This window comes from Cydia amplana, chromosome 13, assembly GCF_948474715.1.
Source record: "Cydia amplana chromosome 13, ilCydAmpl1.1, whole genome shotgun sequence".
In the NCBI taxonomy this organism is placed as follows: Eukaryota; Metazoa; Arthropoda; class Insecta; order Lepidoptera; family Tortricidae; genus Cydia; species Cydia amplana.
The window spans coordinates 1474138-1499863 of NC_086081.1; the positions used below are offsets into that span (position 1 = coordinate 1474138).

The 25726-nt window shown below is 37.9% G+C and overlaps 2 protein-coding genes across 3 annotated transcripts in view; one reads left to right on the forward strand and one right to left on the reverse strand.

The window, feature by feature from the left end:
* LOC134653335 (parapinopsin-like) overlaps positions 1-25726 on the reverse strand; it is a 72299-nt gene that overhangs the window by 25970 nt on the left and 20603 nt on the right. The window contains exon 2 of one of the 2 annotated variants that reach the window (XM_063508668.1): positions 14324-14483. In XM_063508668.1, coding sequence (XP_063364738.1) covers positions 14324-14483 — 160 coding nt within the window. The other variant, XM_063508669.1, reaches the window with a different exon arrangement.
* LOC134653343 (putative nuclease HARBI1) lies at positions 857-3147 on the forward strand. The gene is made up of 5 exons (XM_063508677.1): positions 857-1080; positions 1193-1323; positions 1913-2111; positions 2299-2443; positions 2885-3147. The coding sequence occupies exons 1-5, from the start codon at positions 892-894 to the stop codon at positions 3133-3135; spliced, it is 915 nt and encodes a 304-aa protein (XP_063364747.1). The 5' UTR covers positions 857-891; the 3' UTR covers positions 3136-3147.

Below are 25726 nucleotides of genomic sequence, written 5' to 3' on the forward strand. Positions count from 1 at the left end.
GAACTCATAGAACATTAATATTATTTGTTTTTCAAAAGTATTGCGAGAAACAGTTTTTTTTTCAATCAGCAGTCTGTACTAAGCGATAGGCACTACAAATGTATATATTTTTTTGGAAAAATTGAATTTTTTCGGACGCAGGAAATTTAATGCGATAAAGTCAAATTACGTTGGGGCAATGTCGCCCACTCGAACATTTTCTTTTGCGACAGAAGTAAAAGTCAAGATCGTTTATTACGATATATTGCTCAATGAACCGTACCTTCGGCCAAACCAATACTTTCAGACGTTTTTAACAAGCTTTTATTAGGTCGACCTGTAGGGCTATGATGGTCGACTGTATAAATGATATAGCTGTATAAATGGTGATAAAACTGACATTTTATCCAGTTTTTATTGATTTGTCGTCTTTTCCACTTTTGACAGCGATAGTCGTTAAATGATTAACTGCATAACATGGTCGTTGGATAATATGTCATTTGTCTACTTTTCCAACTTAAACTTAGTTGATAAGTGGATAAGTTAAATGATATAAAAGACACTTATCTAGATTTATACATTTTTATAACATTCATACCGTTTTGTCCACTTTGACAGCGATAGACGGTAAATGGCTACGTTTGTTGGATAATTAGACATATAGTCGATTTTTGACGGCTAGCCTTTGATTAATTTATCGTAGTGCTCACTGGGTCACGATAAGGTGCTCTCGTGTTTTAAAAGTGGTGAAAAATATTTATTTTTGGAATTACTTAAATATCAGTAAGTATCTGTTTTTTTTTTCAATATAATATATAGGTACAATTTGAACTCCATTTGTTTCCATATAACAATATCATTACATTATTTGTAGGAATGGCAAGATATCACTTCTTCTTGGCCGCGGCTGTCATGGAAGAAAAGCAACAAAGGAAAATCCAGCGACGGGCCATAAGGGACATATGCAACCCCTTTGATATGCCCAACGAAGAGTTTCGGCACATATATAGAGTGCGCAAAGAGTTGGCACTCTATTTGTGTGCCGAACTCGACGCCGACCTCAAACCTAACCATGACGATGGATTGCCGGCACATCTTAAAGTAAAGATATAATGTTGCACTATTCCTCAAATCATTATTGTCACTTTTACCACCACCTTGATCATAATACTTATTTAATAATGACATACCAACTTACAACTCTTTGTTTTAGGTTCTAACATCACTGCACCTATTGGCTGACGGTAGTTACCAAAGGGGAACTGGTCAAGACCATGGCTTGTCTATTGCTCAGTCCACTGTCAGCAAGTACCTGGACCAATTTGTTACTGCAGTCAATAGAAGGTATGTCTATTTTGGTACTTAACACCACTGAAACAGGGGGTAACAAGGTAAAAATATAAGAGTGCAGTGAGATATTTTTTCTATAATGATGTTCCTTTTATACGGCGTAATCACTACAATCAGATACATTGGAACGCAAAAATGACTCAGTCAGTAACATCATATTAAATCTTTTTTCTTACGCAGAATTTTGGGGACTAGAGCCCGTACCATGAGTCTCTGACAGTGTCAAAACTGACATTTACGCTATCGAGAACGTAATTTACTTTCTATACATCTCGCTCGTACTCGCATATTAGTGCAAACGAGATGTATAGAACGTAAATTACGTTCTCGACGGCGTTTATGTCAGTGCCAAACTGATGGTAGCCGTATAGGTATGAAATAGAAATTTATTAGGCTTGAATGTGTTATAATTTTTTTTTTTAATTTTGTACTTTTATAGGGAATTTGAATTGTTTCAAAATATTTAATTGCATAATAATCATACCTAACTTTTGTTATTACTTCCATATTTATGTAAGTATTATTCAATATTAGCTACATGTAGCTAAGGTACCAAATCATTAAAGTGGTGGATTGTTTACAGACTCAAGGACAAATGGATACTCTTCCCAGGAGACGAGCAGTCCCGGCAATCCATCGCCAGAGGTTTTCAGGAGGCATATGGGGTTGCTAACATCTTGGGTACAGTAGACTGCACCCAAGTAAAAATATTTCCACCTCCGTTACCACACGGTGTACAGTATTTAAACAGAAAAGGAAATCATGCACTCAACGTTCAGTTGGTATGTAAATAATAACTTCAAAATCATAATTTGATAATTTTGAATAAATCTAATGCATTTTGTTTGCTTGTAAACCATAAGATCGCCAAAGTAAAGTAATCCCTATTAGCGTTGCTTCACCACAGACTGGTACGTTTTGTTACAAATAACTGGTAAACATCTTATTTAATTAAGTACACGTTTTTAGATTGCGGACGTTAACTGCAAAATACTGTCGGTGAATGCGAGGTTTCCGGGCCGGGTACATGACTCGTTCATTTTCAATAATTCTTCAATAAAAGACGAGTTACGAAGATTGCATAACGAGCATATTGGAGAATACTTTCTTCTGGGTAAGCAGCAAGTTATAATATACTCGTATTATCATGGAAATAAGTATTTTTTCATAAGTTTAATCTTTTATAAAAGCCTTTATCTTTCTGTTCTTACTGTTATTTAATAAAAAAACACCTAATATTCATTCAACTAAATTAGGATATAAATAGGTGGTCGAGTATTTTGTTATTTTGAAGATAATTAAGATATTACATATAATATAACCATTGTTATAATGTTTTAGTTTATACTAAACATAAATTGTAAATAAATAAAAATTGTAAATGAATGAATTAATTAATTAAATTCGTAAAGTGACCATGTAATATTTCGGCAGGGTTACATCGATTGCCACGGCCAAGACTGACTAGTTGGTGTAAACTTAGCGTGCTAAAATATATATAGGTATGTCCGAAAACGTAGAACACCAAAATAAAATATAAATATAAACATTTCAGGTGATTCGGGGTACGCTCTTGAGCCATGGCTCATGACGCCCGTGATGAACGCTGCCCCGAATAGTCCGGAACAAAGGTTCACGGCCTGGCACTGCCGCGTGCGAAACACAATAGAAAGAACAAATGGATACTTAAAAAATATATTCCGCTGTCTGGGGCACGACCGTGTGCTCCATTATAGCCCGGCTAAGGCTTCGGCTATTATTTATGCTTGCTGTACACTATATAACATAATGGAGCATTACAAGTAAGTGAGCTCTAGCATTTACATAGAGAATCAAGTAGATATGTTACAAAAATGTTTTAAAATACAGTACTTGTACCTAGGTAGTAGGTAGGTACACATAATGAACTAAAACAAAGGTTCAAGAAAAAATAAGGTTTGCCTACCGCAAATAATAAGGTTTGGCTCCGCTGCTCAAAACTAAAGAACCTAATACCTATATAGTAACCCTTGTATGATCACTCGAATCTTTCTATCCGTCCGGTTGTCGCGTAATTAAACCACTGACATATTTTTATGAGAATGACCCATTTAAGATTTAGGAGGATAACACTTTATAAAAACATTAAAATTACTCAACAATTAGACTAGGGTAGACGGGGGTAAATTGAAACATTTATTGTTTGATGGCCTGTAACTATTTTATTTTTACAGTTAGCTATGAAGGAAAACATCGTGAGGAAACCAGCATACATCCGCAAAAAACATTTAAAGGTGTTTGAAATTTCACAAATTTAACACATATCAGTGAAAGAACAAGGTTCAAAGTCAAATGGCGTTCTACAAGTTTTAATCATGTGTCTAAAGATGGCAGTAAATTTACTGTGACTACAAAATTTACTTTGACAATACGCCTCTTTACTAAATTCTCTTTGATATAGGTATTTCCTTGTTCCAGAATTCTGCCAGTAATAGAACCAGAGGCAGTATTTGAAGAAGACGCTGCTCAAGGTGGGATGCATTATCCGCAAAACGGACTTCTGTTAAGGGTGGCACAGGAAAAACGTGCCCAATTAATAAACGATTATTTCGCCTAGTTCCGTTCCACGGGGCCTAGGGCCGTTCCACGACCGATGCTGCTTCGGTACTCATTAAACATATTTATAATATTTGGGAAATTCTTGTGATGCAATTGGCATATTTTGTGATCTTTCTAAAGCATTTGATTGTGTGGATCATGGAACGCTCATTTTGAAATTAGAACACTATGATCTGTCAGAAAATGCCCTAAACTTTATGTCTTCTTACCTTAGCAATAGAACACAAACAGTTGTTGTAAACAAAACCCAGTCTAGCGGAGCTGTAGTCCAATTAGGAGTACCAGAAGGTTCTATTTTGGGTCCATTCCTGTTTTTGGTTTATATAAATGATTTGCCATGTATAGTAGAAAATCTTTGTGAAATAGTCCTTTTTGCTGATGACACATCATTACTTTTTAAGGTTGATCGTAAATCTTCCGATTACAGTGTAATTAACAGCACACTCGTTGATGTAGTTAACTGGTTTACTGTGAATAATTTGCTTCTTAATGCTAAGAAAACCAAATGTATTAGATTTTCTATGCCGAATGTTAAACCAGTCGATACTAAAATACTTTTGAATAATGAATGCTTAGAGATGGTAGATCAAGCACTGTTTCTTGGTTTAACATTGGACAAAAATCTACAATGGAGTCCTCATGTAGGAACACTGGCTAACAAATTAAGTTCGGCCGCTTACGCCGTGAGGAGAATTAGACAATAATGACCTACATAAGTATGTATATTTGCACTGGATTTAGTATTTTCGTACCAAATAACATTTTTAGGACTTTGATATTAAAGTACAGTTAGTGTTGTTATGGTTGATTTCAATATGCTTCACGATCGGATCAAGAATGTTTAATCCATCATTGTAGTGCGACCGAGGGAAAATGCGGTGGAACGGATCGGCGTACTGAGCTCGCGGGGCCTGCCGCAGCGCGTAAAATACCTAAACTCGCTCATCCCCGAAATGTAATAGCACTCTTGCCGCTTACGCCGTGAGGAGAATTAGACAATTGACTAATGTTGAAACAGCTCGCCTTGTTTATTATAGTTATTTTCATAGTGTAATGTCATATGGTATTCTGATTTGGGGCAAAGCAGCTGATATACAGACTATATTTGTCTTACAAAAGAGAGCCATTCGTTCTATATATAACTTAAAAGCGCGTTAATCATTAAGAGAACATTTCAAAGAAATTAATATTTTAACTGTAGCTTCCCAATACATATATGATAGTATTATTTATGTTATTAAGAATCTAGACTGCTTCACTAAGAATTCTGATGTCCATAACTTTAACACTAGAAATAAAAATAAGCTTGCTATCAGAAAGTTTCGTGTCCGTAGATACCCCATACGTATGGGTTTGATGAAAAAAAAAATTTGAGTTTCAGTTCTAAGTATGGGGAACCCTGGGGGAACCCCCAAAATTTATTGTTTTTTTTTCTATTTTCGTGTGAAAATCTTAATGCGGTTCACAGAATACATCTACGTACCAAGTTTTAACAGTTAGTTATAGTTCTTATAGTTTCGGAAAAAAGTATCTGTGACATACGGACGGACAGACAGACAGACATGACGAATCCATAAGGGTTCCGTTTTTTGCCATTTGGCTACGGAACCCTAAAAAGTCATTGATGTTGAAGGCTTATTACAGAGTCGAGGACTAAGTACTTGACAGACAAACGTGCATGGTCCAAACCAGAAATTAATAAAAACTAGTAGCAATTAAAACATTGTATTATGTATAGAGTTATAGGTGACACCTTAGAGGATATAATCAAACGGAGACGCCTTGTCTGTAATTTTCTGTACAAAACAGTCTGCCGATTTTTGCGGGGGAGGGGAACGTCAAATGTATGCGTAACGTAAAAATAGCCATGTCAGATAAACGTCAGTCCATACATTGTGTATGACCGTTGGCCGCCTATTTTCGACAGAGGGGAAAGCTTGTTAATAGCTACTCCGTTTAGTTGTATCCTCCAAGGGTGACACAGCTCAGTTAAGAAAGCACATCAAATATTTTATGTTGGTAATTCATAACAATCAATCAGATTTATATATGTTTTCCCATTTATTTTTAATAACTTTATTTTCTTTTCCTTTTGTAAGAATTTGATATGTTTTCTGAAAAAGCTACGTATTTGTATGATTCCATGTACATATATAAATCTGGGGGCACGGTAGTACCCCCGCCAAGTCGAGCAAAACAAAGAGGCACGGCCGTACCATCCTTTTCTCGATTTCTATTACACCTTATGTGTATAATTGCATGAATTCTTTAGTAATTTAAATTGTTTTTTTTTACTTATTTTCTCGTAATGCATGTTAATTATAAGATGTATAGTTTTGTTGCCGGTCCCATATTGGGATACCCTCCTCCAACTGAGGGGGGATTTAAATCTTCTCGGGGCAGAGGTGTAGGGTTGGAGCCGGTCTACCTAGCTTTATTTGACGTTCATAAGCGCATTGTAATTATGCCTACTTGAATAAACTATCTTTTATCTTTATCTTATCTTATCTAGTACTATTTTGTTTTGTTATGTTAACACTGCCTTCCTGAAAACATTCTAAGGAAACCGGGCTATGCCCAAGTAAAGTTTCTCCCTGAGTAAGAAGGTCAGATGGTAGCTTATGTAAGACTGCCTGTGCCTTCTCAAGTGAAACGTGGCAGAATATTGGACCAGTGGCTTCGCGTAAACCAATCTAACCGTGGGCGAAAACCACTACTGCGAAACCCTTTTCAACGTGTTTTCCCAAGGTATTAAAAAGGTTGGCTTTGAGAGCCCCCCCTAAGTGCGAGGCCGTGGGCGAAGCCCCCGTTCGCCCACGCCTAGCCACGCCACTGTGTTGGACTTATTACAGCCCGATTCGAATTTTAGTAATTCGATCCGTTTCCAATATGCTCCTGATCTGTCCAATAACCAAAATTCGAATCGGGCCGTCAGGATCAAACCTCTGTCCTTCTCTCTCTGTCTGTATGTGTATGTTTGTGTCTTAGGGCCACCCCACATTTAGCGTCTTTCGAGCGTCGGCGTCTGGTCAGCGCTATGGAAAATGACGTCGCTGTGCAGTTGTGTCGACGTTGCGTCGAGTAGCGGCCATAGAGTTGTAGACGCCAATTCGCTTGAATAAATAAATGTACAAGTATTTAAAAAAATAATTTATTAAAACTTAAAATAAACACTTTGTCAGTCAGTAAGCTTCAGGAAAACTATACACATCCCTTTCTTTTGGGTGCTAGTACTTACTAGTGTAGGTAATTCAAAAACTGTATGAAAATAAACACTTTTTACAAGAAAACGAAAACCGACTACATAATCATTGACAGTGCTTTTGACAATTTGTTCAAAAATGTGCGGCAATGATGACATTTGTCAAAAGTCAGAATCTTATTAGTGTCATGAATAAAAATGATAATTGGTATAGCTTTTAGTGTTAGTGTCTACTAAAATTATTGCAAGTAATTTTCTACCAAAATTTCCGTGTCGTCTAGTCCTGTCGTTTGCCTGAAACAAAAAACGCGAAAATAAAAAAAAACGAAGTTATAAGTCCCTAGCCCTAATCCCCTAGCTATATATATATATATATATATATATATATATATATATATATATATATATATATATTATGGCTTTAGGAAAGTGCCTAAGGCTAGGCTACCGACCCCTAGGAAACTATTGATACCTGATAGGAATGGAATCGATTGGCATACAAAAATATCATGTGAAAAATAAGAGTTTTCATTTTCATACAAATTGTATGGGAAAAGTTATCCTCGATTTGTGGCTTTTCTAGCCGGAATTTTTTTTTCTGTTCCATACAAGTTTTTGATCCTCAATAGGAATGGGATCGATTGGCATCAAAAAAGTTTGTCAAAAATGACCCTTCTAAGCCAATCTTCATTAATTTGAAATCGAGGGAAGAGGGAAGAAGAAAAGAATATATTATTTATATACATATATAATATATATATATAATAAGCGCTGGTGGGCTAGTAGTCCATGGTGCAGACTTACGGCAAATGATGATGATGGAATTTCCTTTTGCAGAGTTGCTCCTTTTGACTCACAGATTGATTTAGGAAGGGGAGCCAATCGAATTTTTCATGCAAAATTTTGACTTCAGGGGCGGTGCCCCCCGAAATTTGTAAAAAATCAAGTTTTGCTATTTGGTCAAGTTTGGTACCATTTTCGTGTAACTCAAGGATGCTAAATTCATTTCTGATAGTTAATTTAAATGGTTTCATATAAATAATTTGAAAAAAATAAAAAATAAGAAAATGCTATAACACACATCGTTGTATACTATTCGGTGAGCTTGTGGTCGAAAGGTCTACATTTTTTTTCTTCACATTTTTTAGAAATAAATATACCATGTGTAAACTTTTTATAACGAGGAATAGTAGGGCTATTTCATGATTTTTTTATTTTTTGTGTATATATTAAAATAAGAAAAATTTTGGCATTTATTCGGAAAAAAATAAAATAGCAATTTTTTATTTTTTTCAAATTATTTATATGAAATTATATAAATTAAATATCAGAAATGAATTTAGCATCCTTGAGTTACACGAAAATGATACCAAACTTGACCAAATAGCAAAACTATTTTTTACAAATTTCGGGGGGCACCCCCTTGAAGTCAAAAATTTGCATCAAAAATTCGATTGGCTCCCCTTACTAAATCAATCTGTGAGTCAAAAGGAGCAACTCTGCAAAAGGGAATTCCATCATCATCATTTGCCGTAAATCGCACTTTTTTGTCGTGTGCGCCAGGGACTATAGCGGTAAGAGCGTGCGACTTGCAATCCCGAGGTTGCGGGTTCAAACCCCGGCCACCCCCGCCTCGTACTTACCAATGAGTTTTTCGGAACTTATGTACGAAATATCATTTGATATTTACCAGGCGCTTTTCGGTGAAGGAAAACATCGTGAGGAAACCGAACTAATCCCAATACGGGCCTAGTTTACCTTCTGGGTTGAAAGGTCAGATGGCAGTCGCTTTCGTAAAAACGTGCCTATGCCAATTCCTGGGATTAGTTGCCAAGCGGACCCCAGGCTCCCATGAGCCGTGGCAAAATGCAGGGACAACGCGAGGAAGATGATGATAGCTTAGCCTAATGCACCAAACATCCTGTCTATATATAAGTACAGTTGTGTGCAATATAATAGCAGTGAAGAAGATTGTCATAGACTTTTTGAATCTACTTAAACAAGCAGTCAATAGTAAAATGAAAATTAGGGGAAAACTATAACTTAAGATCAATTATATGGGATCTTTTTTACAATTTTATGCATTACTTGACATTGTTTCAAAATTAACTGTAACCTTTACTTAAATCATATTGGAAGTAAAAAAAGATCTTCTTATAGAAATTAGTTCGCGTTTATGTCAAAACTCTTACCTGTTCGCCAAAATCCGATTGCGTTCTCTTAAAGCTAGAAGTTTTTGTTCCTCAATAGTGTTCCTTTTGACCAACTGTTGTAGTATGTCCTGTGAAAATAAAGTCATTAAGATGAAAGGGGACAACCGTCAGTTTCCGGTCAGTGCTTATTCTGTATAAGGGTGTAATTACTTTTAAAATTCCGTTTTGTTCTTTCTGCATCTCCACGAAATTTGTGGTTGTAGCAGGCTCTGCACGGTTGCGGACGGAAGGACGGGCGGGCTGCTCTGGTTGAGCTGTGCGTGGGAGTGCGTGATGTTGTGGGACAGCCAGCTGGGGAGGGGTGGCGGCTCGGGGGGCAACATATGAAGAAGCGTGAGCTGCACGTGCAGGGGGAAGGCGTATAGGCTGAGTGGGAGGGTGAGCGGAAATGAAAGGTGCGGATAGAGTAGGGAAGGAATATGCAGGGCTGGCCGGCGAGACGTAGGAATGCGTAGTAGTGGCGATGGGTGTGGACGAGGGCGCAAAGAAGTCCATGCTATTTAAGGTAGTATCACTGCACCCAGCAGCGATAAAGTGCAGGCAGTCTGTCAACTGGGGTCATCAGCACATGCAAGTTTAAAAGATAATTATTAAAACCTAACAAAAAAGAAACAGTTTTATATAGGTTACAAACAAATAATGGTTGTGTCGTTTCGTTTATCATTTTCATATAATTTAGGGCTGAAAACATTATATTCATACTTTTAAAACGCAGAGTTGTTTTTTTACATTTGTAATCATTGGCTTAGGCCATAATTTTACATATCTATGGAAATCGCCACTCAATCCTTTGAAGTGATACTTTATAGAATAAGGAATCCCTAAATTATTTATGTAGCATGTATGTTTTGAACAATAAAGATTTATTTATTTATTATTTATTATTATTTATTTGAAAATTATAACTAAAGTTACTGGATTATTATTATTAGTTGAGGTCTGGCCTAGTGGGTAGTGACCCTGCCTGCGAAGCCGATGGTCCCGGGGTCGAATCCCGGTAAGGGCATTTATTTGTGTGATGAACACCAATATTTGTTCCGGAGTCATGGATGTTTTCTATGTATATAAGTATGTATTTATCTATATAAGTATGTATATCGTCGCCTAGTACCCGTAGTACGAGGGGTATTCAAAATATTCTCGGTATGAGAATGAAAACAAACAAGTACGAAAAGTTTGATATTTTTATTTTTCAATATACTCCCCCCCTATGTTCATACACTTAAAAGATCGATCAATTATTTTTTTTAATCCCTCGTTACCTATTTGTTTTACAAGGGGGCAAAATACCCGAGCAAGCGAAAGATTCAAAAATTAAAAAAGAAAATGTAATCTTGAGCGTTGCGACGGTTTCAAGGCACGAGGGTTAAACAAATTTTACCACCGAGTGAAACAAAATTTTTCGTCATACCAATACAAGGGAAATACTAACTGTAAAATATCAAACAAAATAGAATCATCGAATTTAAACTGTTGTGAGACATACTAACATTGAACCGCACACTGTCGTCAGTCCCACGTGCACCGATTAACAGAGCTCTACGTCTCTGTGATCCGCAATATATACAAGGCGAGCTGCGGCATGTACGACAGGCGTTAGAGAGGAATGGGTATGGTTGGAGACAGAGCCAGCGGGCAGCAGGTTCGTCATCGGTTCGAAAGAAGCATACAGCGGAGAGAGCACCTGCTTACCTACGCACCTGCTTACCTACCGTACATTAAGGGAGTGACGGATGAAATTGGACGCCTATTACGCCGGAGGTTTAGCATTAGGACAATGTTCCGTCCTCATAAAAATTAGAAGTGTGCTGCGCTCTCCAAAGGACAAGGATCCGCTGGGTAACCCGGGCATCTTCGAGATACCATGCGATTGCGGTGTCCTACATCGGAGAAACCGGATGCAACGTGTCCACTAGACTCGTAGAACACATACGGAGTGTAAAGAAGATGGACTGCAGCATCTCCGCAGTGGCAGAGCACGCCCTAGGTACAGGCACGTCGCACTATCTTCGATTCGACAAAATTAAAATCATTCAAAATTTAGTACATTCTACCAGCAAACATAAGAAAACAACTCAAAATTTGCATTTGATTGCTTTGCCTCACATGTGAAGAAAATGTCACTTCTCGAACTAGTGCGAGAAAGAGCACTTTCCGTGCGTATGTCGAAAGTTTAAGTGCCATACGTACTGTAAAACGTTGTACGATACACGTGCGAATAGGTAATTCGCAACTCGTGTCGATTTAAAACATTCGCTTCGGTCGTGTTTTATTTTATCGCCACTCGTTTCGTATTTCCTCTTTTCCGCACTTGTATCGTAAATAATTAATGTCGTGCACTTACATTTTCGGAGGCATGCTTATATAGTAGTATAATAAGTATACCAAATTTTCTGCTAATATAGTTGTACATACACGAATTAACATGAACGAATGTCAATATTGACAAAGAAAATCAACCGAGTACCAGTGTCAGTAGTATACATTTTTAAGTACTTACCTTCATAGACATTGCCTCTGCTTTTTTTCGAATTGATACTGTCGTGAGACTCGTGAGTCATAATAACTTCAGCCACAAAATGAGTGTACCGCGAACAAAGTTTGTGCGGTACACTAAAAAAATGACCATTGTGAAGGAATATAGGGAATATTACTGCAATGTTCTGTCGCCAGAGTGCAGCTCCTAAACCATGGAGTAATTTATACATACTATATGCCTTAAACAGTTTTTTGACAAGTTTTCACTATGACATTGATGCAACAAGGCGGTTTGTTTGACAGGTGGCCTACCGCGAAACGCGAAAATCGAAATTTCTTTATCTGCCTCTCTATCGATCCAATAAGTGTGATAGAGAGGCAGAAACAAAAATTTCGATTTTCGTGTTTCTCAGTAGGCCTAGTGATTGTGCTAGTGACGTCCTCTACGCAGAGTTTTGCGTAATATTCCCTATTGTAATCTTATACAGTGTGTAAATCCCATGTAAATCCAACACGGGCGAATATACTTACCTATATATGTACTTACTTTACTCTTTGGTTTGACGTATACAATTCACCGTATTTGAGGTTAATAAGATCTACTATCCTTAAAACTTTGTATGAATTTACAAGCAAATATCAGCCTTCGTTAATTAAGTATTGCAGCCGGGTCTACCTTAATCGGTTTCACTTTAAAAATCACCTTAAATAAACGCCATTAGAATTTATATTTCAAAAGCTTTAACCATGGATAACTTTTAACTATAAATGTCACATGTGGATAAGTGGTGATAGGATGTCATTAATTAAAATACGCTTTAAGTAAACTTGTTTAGAATTGATTTTTCAAAAGCTCAAACCACGGATGATGTTTATGATCAATGGCAAAAGTAGATAAGTGGTGGAATGTGATTAAGTAATCTATTCTTTAAAATAGGCCTTAAGTCATCGAGATTAAAATTGATTTTTCAAAAGCTCAAATCATGTCACGCTATCATTAGTCACTTGTACTTTATCCTCGCGTCTTTTTTACCAAATTTAATCACTTATCAGGTATTTCACATATCACGCAATAAATGATTAATGATTTGGTGACAAAGCATCATAGCCCTCCTGTATGTAACTAACTATGTAATGGAATCTAAGGTAACTAATTTAACCATAGTTCTGATGACAATACAATAATATGGTACTGTCGAACTGATCTGATGATGGAGACAGGAGGTGGAACTCTCGACCTGTATGTAACTAACATGTAATGGAATCTAAGGTAACTGATTCAACCATCTTCCAAGGATCGTAGCGTCATAAAAATTGGCAGCTGTACGTACAGCTGCCAATTTTCATGACGCTACGATCCTTGAACTACGTAGTTCTGGTGACAATACAATAATATGGTACTGTCGAACTGATCTGATGATGGAGACAGGAGGTGGCCATAGCAACTCGGTGATGAAACAACGCAACCTAATTGTTTTAGGGGTTTTTAGAATTGTCTCGATGAGTATTAGTTGTCTGTCATAAGAAAATTACAGTCAGCGATAAAAGCTTGTACCATAAATTAAATTTTTGCCAAAAACTTATTATTCATGTATGTCTTGTATAGCGCTTCTAAATAACATAAATAATAAAGCGAAGTCTGTTTTTCGATAGATTGACGAAGGCCTACTCCTACCTACCTCTGTCGATGTCGCTGTTGTAGAGAAGTTTTAGGCAAAATACTCGTATTAAGGCAGATTTAGAATTTCGAATTTCAAACGTACTTGAACTTCGACCGAAACCCTCAGATTGATTACGCGAAACCTCGAATCTAAATTGTATTTTCTGAAGTAATTAAAGTAGATTAGAGGAGATTAAGAATGTCGTCTGAGATTTCAAACGGAGAACATCAATTCCATGAACACACAATTACAGAGTTGAAAGATAGGCTAAGAATAGGGTCGATAAGACAAAAGTTTGTTTTGATAACATACCGATTTCCTCATTTTATGCGCGATACGCACATATTCACAACTCGAGGACGAAGCAGTGAATAAAAAGCAAAGCCCGTTATCAATGTTGCAATTAATTGAAAATCAGGGTTGGCAAAAGTCAGTCATCGTAGGGAACTCCGTTTGCCCCACTTCAGTTCACTCAAGTGAAATATCGCACTTTTCAAAATAATTCACTCAGTGTTAGACGTCCCCGCTTTGTTTCATAAAATATGGCATATTCAGTTTCGTGTTGTGATAAGGAAAAAGTAGAACAATTTTTTCAAGCTGAAGTACTTCGCTTTCGTTCGGTCAGTAAATGAAGTAAAATGATTTAATAAGTATGTGTTCAAAACGCGAAAGTTTAAATTGATAAATTACCAAGCAGTGCCATAAAGAACCCGTAGAGAACACACATTGTGTGCCCGAAGATCCAGCGGTGGAAGCGCGAGGAGACGAGGGTGAAGGGGTTCCCCAGCACGGATACTGAGAAGTCGGAGCACACCAGGTTGAAAATTATGTTGATAACTTACCGAGCAACGCCATGAAGAACCCGTAGAGAACACACATGGTGTGCCCGAAGATCCAGCGGTGGAAGAGTGAGGAGATGAGGGTGAAGGGGTTCCCCAGCACGGAGACTGAGAAGTCAGAGCACACCAGGTTGAAGAGGATGATGTTGAGCGGCGTCCACAGCTGGAACAAAATATGGGAAGTTACTAGGTTATAGATAACTAGCGACCTTCCCCGGCTTTGCACGGGTTAACAAATTTTACATAAACCTTCCTCTTGAATCACTCTATCTATTAAAAAATCTGCATCATAATCCGTTGCGTAGTTTTTAAGATCTAAGCATACATAGAGACAGACAGACAGAGGAAAGCGACTTTGTTTTACACTATGTAGTGATAAAAGAGGAGTTACTAATGTGTTGCAGAAAGTTTTTTGACATATATTTGTATTGCATAATGTTACTTGGCAGAAATGTCGTTTGGCAGAATTACCTTCCGCATAGTATCATTTAGCATACAATCACTTCGCAGAGTTTTATAATCCAGAACCATATTTTGGCATACTGTTGATGATCATAATAGTATTTTAAACGAATATTGATTTCGCAGATAAATGTATTGCATACTATTTTGGTGGCATAAAGCTATCAAGTTTAATTAAAGGTGATGTTATAAATGGTTTTAATTGACTTACCAATGTGCTGCAGTATCTAGTATGCTCTAACATAAACTGTTTTTATGGCAGTTGATCTTACTTTTCTGGTAGCCGTTCGTTTTTGTAGGAGGTCGCAGCTAAGGGGGGAAAATGCATTCCGCATACCACACGGGTGCGAGGGGTGACCCGAGTGGTTATGTGGGACTCCCGTCTAGGCTAATGAGGCCCACGGTATACCCACTAAAAACCCCCAATATGCCGCCTCGCCGCCCTATTGGTGGGGCTACGGGAACGCTTGCGTGCTCATCCGCGACCCCACCGGCGGCAGCCGCCTACGAGCGGCTCCTTCGCGAATGCCCGAAGGCCCTTCACGTTAGGCGCGCCAGATGGTTCGGCGCGCCTTCCTCCTCGGCCTCCGTTCTGCACTGTAGCGGACCCCCCCGAGCCCGCCACAAGGAAGCCACGGACGCCAGAAAATTCCCCGGCGCCCGGCGACAGATCAGGTCTATGGTCCTGCCGCAATACCACAACTCGGCTGCAGAGGATAGGGAGAACGGCACATCGTAACACCGACACTCCTCTTCCTCTGCAGCCCCACCAACGCCGCTACAGCGAAACGGCCCCGCCAAGTTCGCAGGGGACAGGGAGAGTGGCGTATCGTAATACCATCACGCCTCTTCCCCTGCGATCCCACCTCGGCCGCCGAAGATAGGGAGAACGGCTCACCTCAATACCGACACTCCTCTTCCTCGACGGTCCACCTCCAACGCGTCACAAGCGGGCTTAACAAGCCCACTTGGAGCGTCCTCCTCGGGCCAACCCGCACCTCAAACAGGCCGGCCCTGGTTGCCTCTTCGCTTCACCGTGGGTGACCAAGCCACGGTTACTAAGCCCCTCCACCACGACAAGGTGAGCAACCTGCGGGGGGCGCAGCTCTAACCTAACCTAACCTAATTTTCTGACAGCCATTCGTTTTTGTAGGAGGTCGCAGCTCTAACCTAACCTAACCTATTTTTCTGACAGCCATTCGTTTTTGTAGGAGGTCGCAATTCCAACATAACCTAACCTTCTTTTCTGGCACATGTCCAATTTTGTTGAGGTCGCAGTTCTTACATAACTTAACTTGATGATGATGATGATCCCTTATAGGGATAAGTTCGCCTTTATTTTTGTACAGTAAAGTGATTACTACTAAGTACCTACTACTACTGTGCCACACTCTGTTATTGCAAATAGATTCTCTTTCCGAACATAATTCTCTTTCTTTTTCTGGCTGTCCAAAAGTTGACGGTTGTCGATTGCTTTACCACAAAACACATGTTGTGACATCCTTAAATTCAATTCTAGTCAATTTTATTTTACTTATTTATTACATATTCATGATTCCAATTAATTTTAATTTTATTATAAATCTTGATCTCATTGTCAAAATGTTGTGTTATGTTAATGATTAATTTTATTATACTTACTAACATGTAGCTGTAATGTATTACTAACAATATTGTATGGAATTTTTAATTTTCCGAAATAAAGATATATATATTTTTTTAAACGATGTATCACGCCATCAAGTTCAGCGGTTAAATTCGACACAGATTACACTTTACACTTCTGCTAAACAATAACTCTTTGGTACAAAGTAATCAAGCCAAATCTGGAACGCCAAATTAACTACATTCAGTAAGTTCGTCAGTCTCAATTCTCAAGACGGGATGTACGAGTATACGAGTAGTTTGCAACTCGATAATCTCAAGATACAGAAAGACTAAGAGGTAGCCCTCGAAAAACGATATAATTTTAAGAACGAAACTCCTTTTCTCAAACATGCGTAGGTACATAATAATGTCATTATTACGTTGATAATAATAGGCTGCAAAACGTGATGGGCGTGCTTAAGCAAGGCGGTGTTGTGGTCCTAAATATCAATAAATAAAATAAAAAACCGGCCAAGTGCGAGTCGGACTCGCGCACGGAGGGTTCCGCACCATCAACAAAAAATAGAGCAAAACAAGCAAAAAAACAAGCAAAAAAACGGTCACCCATCCAAGTACTGACCCCGCCCGACGTTGCTTAAATTCGGTCAAAAATCTCGTTTGTTGTATGGGAGCCCCACTTAAATCTTTAGTATTTGTTGTTATAGCGGCAACAGAATTACATCATCTGTGAAAATTTCAACTGTCTAGCTATCACGGTTCGTGATATACAGCCTGGTGAGAGACGGACGGACGGACAGCGGAGTCTTAGTAATAGGGTCCCGTTTTTACCCTTTGGGTACGGAACCCTAAAAAAAAGGGGGTGCTGTTCTGATGAGTTTCACTAGTTGCTAGGTGCGCCTAGCAAACTAACAAACGAAGTTTCGTTGGAGTCAATTGTATAGGTACCTATTTTGGGGCTCTCGCTCTCGGTCCAAGATATTCGCAAATTGAGTCTAGATTGTTCCGCCAACTTCCCATCCAAGCTATCCAACCTTTAGAGTATTGTTTCCCCGCAGTGCGGTTGAAATGAAACAGAGAATGGATAACAACTAACGTAGATAACGTACTGCCTAACAAAGCCGACGTTTTACGGCCGATGGTAACAGCTAGATCATGAAATATGGTTGCCGCCCGCCGCCGCCGCCGGTCGCGCAAATTCGTGCCGCCGTTTGCAGAGCTGAGCTCTTTCTACTGTTCGTTTTTTTTAGCATTAGAAAAAAGGTAATAAATCTTGGCGTGTCTTTTTATTGAAAAAGAAGTCACGGCAAATATGTAACAATTATGAATCATAATTATACGATTATAATATGTACATTCTTTCGCTTTCATAAGTAATAGTTACTGATTTTTAACAAGCGTCAAGATTGCGTAGCCTTTTTCTAATGCTAAAAAAACGAACTATAGAGTGAAGCGAAATTCTTTTCTGTCTGACTTATATCGACCGGGATATGAACCGCGATTACCTTTTGTATTATATTCGAGCTCCCGATATTTCGACGCAGTTACATGCATCTTGTTCACGGGTAACTGAAGATAGCGGGCGGGTGTCAAAGTTGTGTAAACCGCACTCCGGTCTACCCTCATTCGTGCGCGTCAGCTGCTTCGCTTCGTCGGTCGTTCATCCAAAACTGTTATGCTTTTCTATCTGTTTCAATAGTCAAATAATCTACTAACCTTCAAGAATCCTATTCAGAGTACACATTCGTTCATGTAGCAGTCAGCTGGGTCTGTAATTGTGTGGCTCGCTTTGCCGAAGCAGTCATGCGTGGGGCGTCTAAAGCTGAACTCTACTTTGAAGATTGAAGCGGGGTTCCGTTTAGGCAGAGATACCGTTGTGAATTTTTATATGCTGTCATAGACATAGACATAGAAAAACTTTATTTTTTTAACATCACATGAATGGTACATTTGAACATGTCTTAACATTCTAATAAACATCCACACCACCCTGAACGGAAACAAAGCCTTTTATGATTTATGAGTATTAGACCTAAGATACACTTGTAAGTTTTACGTAGAGAGAGAGACAAAGCTATTTGCTAGAATAAGATAATGATATTAATCTCTCATTCTGTAGTATAGCTGTCTCTACTTACGTAAGTAATACTTATAAAAGTACTTATGTGGTCTTAGGTACCGTAAAATGGGGTGAGTAGGGGCAAAACTGACATTCAAACCTCGATAACATTTTATTTTTACATATGCAAACTGAATGGTGTATATAATAAGTGTTCCGGACGTTTGTATTTTGGGTAGTTCCATTTCATAACTTTGACGATAAACAGGAAATCCCACCTCACCCCGTAGTCCCTCGTAATTGGGGTGAGATGGGATTTCATACAAAGGTGATTTTGGAAGATTTTTGGATCGATTTTTTTTTAGTATGAGTATTACTATAGCTCCATTTTAAATTGAAACACATTATTTTTGTAGCAGTAGCCTTAAAATCCCATATCACCCCCCTTTCTTCCCTTCTCTCCCCATTCATAACCCAACTCTCCCCGCGAACCCTACTCACCCCATTTTACGGTAAGTAAAATTACCCAAAAAATTACTTGCCGTCAGACTTGGCAACTAGAGTTTAAGGTTTATAATTTCTATTATAAAACCAAAATACCAGCAAGGTGTAGAAATTTACGGTTGTATCTTAAGTCGTATCCTGGTTTACCAGGCGTAATTAAGACTCACAGACTACAGCTTAATATCAAACATTTTATGATGAGTTAAGGAACGCTTCCCACGTATCCCCGACCTCCAGCAACACACCGACGGCAAGACATTAAAGATTATCTTCAGCGTCGATAGAAGGAATGCAGACGCACCTAATGGGATAAACAAACGCACCCTTTGATACAAGTACAGGCGTATGTAATGCATCACCTATTTTATGGCGGTTGTCAATTAATACCGCTCCCACGGGATCGACTCTTCATTATCTTAATGGCAGCGACAGCATAAACGCTCCAGAAACTTCTCATGGCCTACGTGACTCCAGACAACGCATCCCCACGGTTTCGGGATGAATATAAGCGGCCATCCCGACCAGCGGAAGACAGTTCTCATCGAGTCCTCATCTAGTTCGCATCCAGCGACCAGGCTACACGTGAGCTCCGAATCGCTCGGTGTACCGGTACACCCTCGCGCTTCTAAACTATATTGAATTAAACTCGTAATTGTAAAATCAAATAAAGTAAATACCTCCTCATCGGTGTTTTATAAGAAGACCTCCGTTCTCTCAAGACACTTAACTGGTGACAGCGACGGGCGAGTCTCCCAGCGAGCAGCGGCTACACATCGTCGGCGCGAACTGGAAGGTTTCAACCTGAAGAGATTCGACCACTGCCTTATGAAGACCACAGTACTCATCGCACTGGCGGCTACCCTGTGAGTTTTCCTACATTTTCCTTTCATTTTCCTAATTATTTTGTACGCATTTCCACCATTTTATTTTCTTTAAAAAAAAAAAAGAGACAGTTCTATTCTGTGATAGGATTTAATTAATTTAATATCAAAATGGCTCTGAATCATACTACGATCGAAAAATATTTGCCCAAATATGAAGGTGATAGACAAACTTTAGATTTCTTTTTAAATCAAGTTACTATGTTAGCTAGAGCAGCAGACGCTGACGCAAGGGCCCTGTTTCCAATTATATTAAAAAGCAAGTTACGCGGGGAAGCAATTAAAGCAATTGCTCACATGCCAAACAACACGGTAGAAGAAATTGTAAATTCCTTAAGGTCTAAATTTGGTGACACTAGAAGTATAGAACAAATTCTTTCTGAAATCACTCGCATTAAACGGTTCCCTAACGAAAGTGCTCTAGGATTTGCTGATAAAATAAAAGAACTTTTGTACGCAGCGAAAAATAAAGCGGATTCACCGCAAGCAACAGCCATTTTGGAGAACGTTTGCATCGACCAATTATGTAAACACTTGGATATCGCGACTGATCGATTAATCCGTTCCGCGCAACACACCACTTTTGATGACGCGTATAATCAATTAAAACACGAGTTAGAAGTCCACCCCGAGTACTTCCAGAGAAAACAAGAAAAATCATTTAAATCTAATCCAAGATTTAACTATAATAATAAAAACTATAATCAACATACTATACTAAAACCGAATTTCAATCAAAACCGCGTAAATCAACACCAATCTAACCAATTCGCACAAATATCTTATCCTAATCTGCAGTTAAATAACAACAACAATCAAATGCATTGGGCCAACCAACCGCGACCAACTCCGGAACAATGGCGACAAACATACCCGCCAAAACACCAACCTCAAAGATTAACTGACCATTTAGATAGTGATATTTCAATGAGAACCGCGACTAGTAGGCGACCTGTAAATCGTCCGCCAAGACCGCGACCGGTAGAAGTTTTTAATACACAAATAAATACCAATGAACATAATGGTAATTACGAACATAATTATGACCCCAACACGTATGATGGCGATGATTTTTTTCAAGAAACAGGACCACAAAACGAATTGACGTAAAATTAAATTATTTAGATAAAGATCATCTCCCATATATCACTATAGATGAATGGGGAGGAAAAATCTTAATAGATTCTGGTAGTAATAGGTGCCTTATTGGATCATCAATATTGAAGTCTAATAGGAATTTTAATAATAAAGTTATCGATAAAGAGTTTACAATTACGACTGCTCATAGTAAAACAAAACATCGAGGAGCTATTAATTTAAAATTATACCCGTTAGGCGAAGACATAGAACATGAATTTTTGATCTATGACTTTGACCCCAAATATGCGGGAATGATAGGATGGGACCTGATTTTAAAGCTTAACGCAATAATTCATCCAAAAAAGTGTGAACTTATCATGCCAAACAAAATAATTCCAATTAGCATAGACTATCCGGAGAAAATCTCAAAAATCGATCCGCTCTCGGATAATCTAATTACATGTGTATCTAACAAACCGGACGGCGAATACTTTATCCCTGAAATCGGGACAAACACCGTCCTCATTAATTGTGCATTAGTGTCAGTGATAGATGGCAAATATAGATTAGGTGTCACAAACCTAAGTCCTAGGCCCCAAAAATTCAAAAATAATTTTGATAATTTCTTACAACCAATACCGAATGGATTAAAATCTGTATCGGAAGTATTAGACAATGTTAAAATAAACAAAACGGAAGCTAGTAAATTAACGATTCGAACGGATCACATGAATATGGAAGAAAAAGCTAAAATTACCAAGTTAGTACACGAATTTAAAGACGTGTTTCATACGGGTCAAGAGCCACTTACCTTTACCCATACAGTTAAACATAAATTACGTTTGACAGATGATACACCCATTTATGTGCGCAATTACAGGAAACCACCAAAACAACAAGAGGAAATAGACAAACAAGTTAACGAGTTACTTAAAAATGGCATTATTCGTGAGTCTAATTCCCCTTGGAGTTGTCCTGTTCACATTGTACCTAAAAAACCTGACGCATCCGGTAAGGTTAAATGGCGCATGGTCATAGACTATAGGCAATTAAATGCAAAGACAATCGAAGATAAATATCCTCTGCCAAATATAGAGGAAATATTGGATAAATTAGGTAGAGCTCAGTACTTCACTACGCTAGACCTCGCGAGTGGGTACCATCAGATAGAAATGCACGAGGAAGATATCGAAAAAAACTGCGTTTTCAACTAATCACGGACATTGGGAATTTTTACGCATGCCTTTTGGTTTAAAAAACGCTCCGGCTACATTTCAACGATTAATGGATTTAATATTACGCGACCTCTTATATAATACATGCCTCGTATATCTAGACGATATAATCATTTACTCAACTTCGTTGGACGAGCACATACAAAAATTACGAAAAGTATTTGAACGCTTGCGACAACATAATTTAAAAATACAACCAGATAAATCTGAGTTTCTTCAAAAACATGTAGAGTACTTAGGACACGAGTTAACACCTAACGGTCTAACACCTAACCAACGCAAAGTACAAGACATAGTTAATTTCCCAGTACCAAAAACCGAAAAAGAAATACGATCCTTTTTGGGATTGACAGGCTATTATAGGAGATTCATTAATAACTATGCTCAAATAACAAAACCATTGACTAAATGTTTAAAAAAACGCGCCAAGATTATAATAGATGATGAGTTTTTAAAGTCGGTACAGAAGCTAAAAGAATTAATTACCAACGAACCTATTTTAAAGTATCCAGATTTTGATCAACAATTTATTGTTACCACAGACGCTAGTGACATAGCGTTAGGAGCGGTTTTGTCTCAGAAAGAAGATAATGTCGAAAAACCAATCGCTTATGCATCTAGAACTTTATCTGATACAGAATCTAAATATTCTACAACTGAAAAAGAGCTACTTGCGATAGTTTGGGCTTGCAAACACTTTAGACCGTACTTATATGGTCGTAAGTTCATCATTTACACCGATCATAAACCTTTAACTTGGTTAATGTCTTTAAAAGACCCCAATTCTAGGTTAACTAGGTGGAGACTTCGACTAGCTGAATTCGACTTCGAAATAAAATACAAACAAGGCTCTATTAACTCGAACGCAGATGCTTTGTCACGGGTAAAAATTAATTTTAACGATAATGAATCAATATTAGCTCAGAACGGTAGCGACATGGATGAACAAATTAACTACAATGATAACCGCGAAGAAATCCAAACACAGCACTCACAAGATGACAACATACACCAGGGAATCCCTATTATGAATGATGTCATAAATAAAAAGCCACATCAAATTTATTTTAAACTACACAATAAATTAGATAATATAAACGTGCGAAAGGAAGACGGTAACGAAATCATAGAAGTTAGCCTGTATACATCTAAACGACCAGGAGAAGCACTCAGGAAACTTGTACGCGAGTATTTAAAACCAGGTATTCACTATTACGCTTTCTTTTACGTAGATGAATTATATCAAGAAATGGTAAAGATCCTCACTAAAGAACATAATCCTCAAATTCGTATAACTCGTTGTACTGAAATAGTGGAAACCGTAGTTGAAAAGGAAAAGCGAATCGATATCATAAAAAGTTATCACGAAGGAAAAACGAATCATCGCGGTATTACCGAAACTTTAATGCATATTAGTAGGAAATATTGGTGGAAAAATATTATGTCCGATATCCGCGAATATATTAATAACTGCTCTATTTGTAAGGCAGGCAAATACGAACGGCATCCAATGCGTCCACCAATGTTATTGCCACCAATAGCTTTGCGACCACTTAATCATATTTTTTGCGATGTTGTTGATATTGAAGGCAAGCTTTACTTATCTATAGTAGACGGATTCTCTCGTTTCGCAGTAGTTAAAAGATTAAAAGATAAAAATAGCTCAACAGTTATGTCAAAACTTCTTTCTTACTTTGCACACTATGGTGTCCCTGCAGAAATAACGACTGACGCAGGAAAAGAATTCGCACTACTTAAGGAATTAGTTAATTTATATCACATTAAGATTAATTTCACTACGCCTTATAATCCAGCATCACACGGAATCGTCGAAAGATTCCACTCAACTTTGAGAGAACATTGTCGATTGCTTAGTGAACAATATAAAAATAAACTACCGCACGATGACAAAATGAAACTCGCATTAATAGCATACAACAGCTCGATACAATCAGACACAAAATTAACTCCACATGAAATCTTATTTGGACATATTGAAACGGAACCTTTGTTTAACTTTCTCCATAATTCACAGTTGTTAAATACTCTATTGGAAAAACATAGAGAACATTTAAAAACGGTTTACGATTATATATACAAAATAAAACGGGATGCTCAAATAAAAAGAACAGACGAATATAATAAGAATACCGAATTACCAGCCCCAATAGTCGAAACTCACGAAAAACTCCCAACCACTAATAAACAAGCTAACGTATTTTGTACTCGCCGAAAAACCTACATTCGCGACACAAAAGCCCCAAAAATATATTTGGATAGTCGAGGTAAACGACGAGCAGCAAATAAATTGAGGCCTGTTGTTGTTACAGGTTCCTCCAAGTCCAGGGTAGTCAACCCTACCTAATCAAGAAGTTAGAAAATCCCAATGGCGTATACCTCGAAAAAATAGGACCAATTGCAGAAATAGAAGGCTACAGATATCTAACCAAAAGATGTAATCTAACCGAAATCCTTAACATCCTTAACAAATTAATGTCTAATAGAGTTCAAACTGATAATTACCACATTAACAGTCTTTATACCCATTTATTAGGAAGATTAAAAGGATTAATGAACCAAAACGTTGGTCGATCCAAACGCGGCCTCATTGATGGTCTTGGAACAATAGTTAAATTTATAGCTGGAAACCCTGATGCGAATGATTTAAAAGAAATTAATAACAACATTCAAACCCTTACAAATAACCAAGAAACATTACTTAACAACTTAAACGAAACTATTAACAAAGTTGACTTAAGGCTTAAAAGCATTACGAAGCGTTTAAACACTATGTACAACATAAGTTTTACTAATAAGGCAAATATTGATATTTTAACTACTTTTATATTAATGGAAGATATAATTAATATCTTAGAGTTAGGCATAACATTAGCTAAGCCAGGAATACCTTGTAAAGACATTTTTGAGGAGGCAAACAATGTAGAAGTCGATCGTATTATGGTTTACACTGTTAGTAATGTCATACACTTTGTTGCAAAAATAGCGGAAATTAAAGCCAAAAGTGGTAATGCATACAACCTCATCCCTTTCCCGACTCATGATGGTCTAATCCTCGAAATCCAAAAACCTTCAATCCTCATTAAAAACTCATGGTACGCCTACCCAAGTGCTGAACAATGCAAAGCTAAGAAAACCATGATGGTCTGCAAACACGTTTGGTGGAAGGACTCCAATAAAACACCTGACTGCATCCATCAAGCTCTGCTTCTCAAAAACAATCACACGTGCCTTACGACAAAACTAGAAGAAGAGGAAGCTATCACAACAATAAACGACGGCAATTTCCTGTTATACTCAAGAGGACCACAACGAGTAACCATCAATTGCAATGAAACGTTTTACGAAGTCATCCAAGGGCCATATAAACTACACCTTAATCCCGGCTGTGAACTACAGATGGCGAACCTATATACTAAAGTGATCTCGAAAACCAACAATCTATTCAAAGAAGAAGTCCAGCAGATACAGATGCACTTAGAACAAAAAACAGATAAGATCCAATATACGGATGAAGATTTACAAATACACCTGAAGCCATTAGAATCAACAATCAAATCAA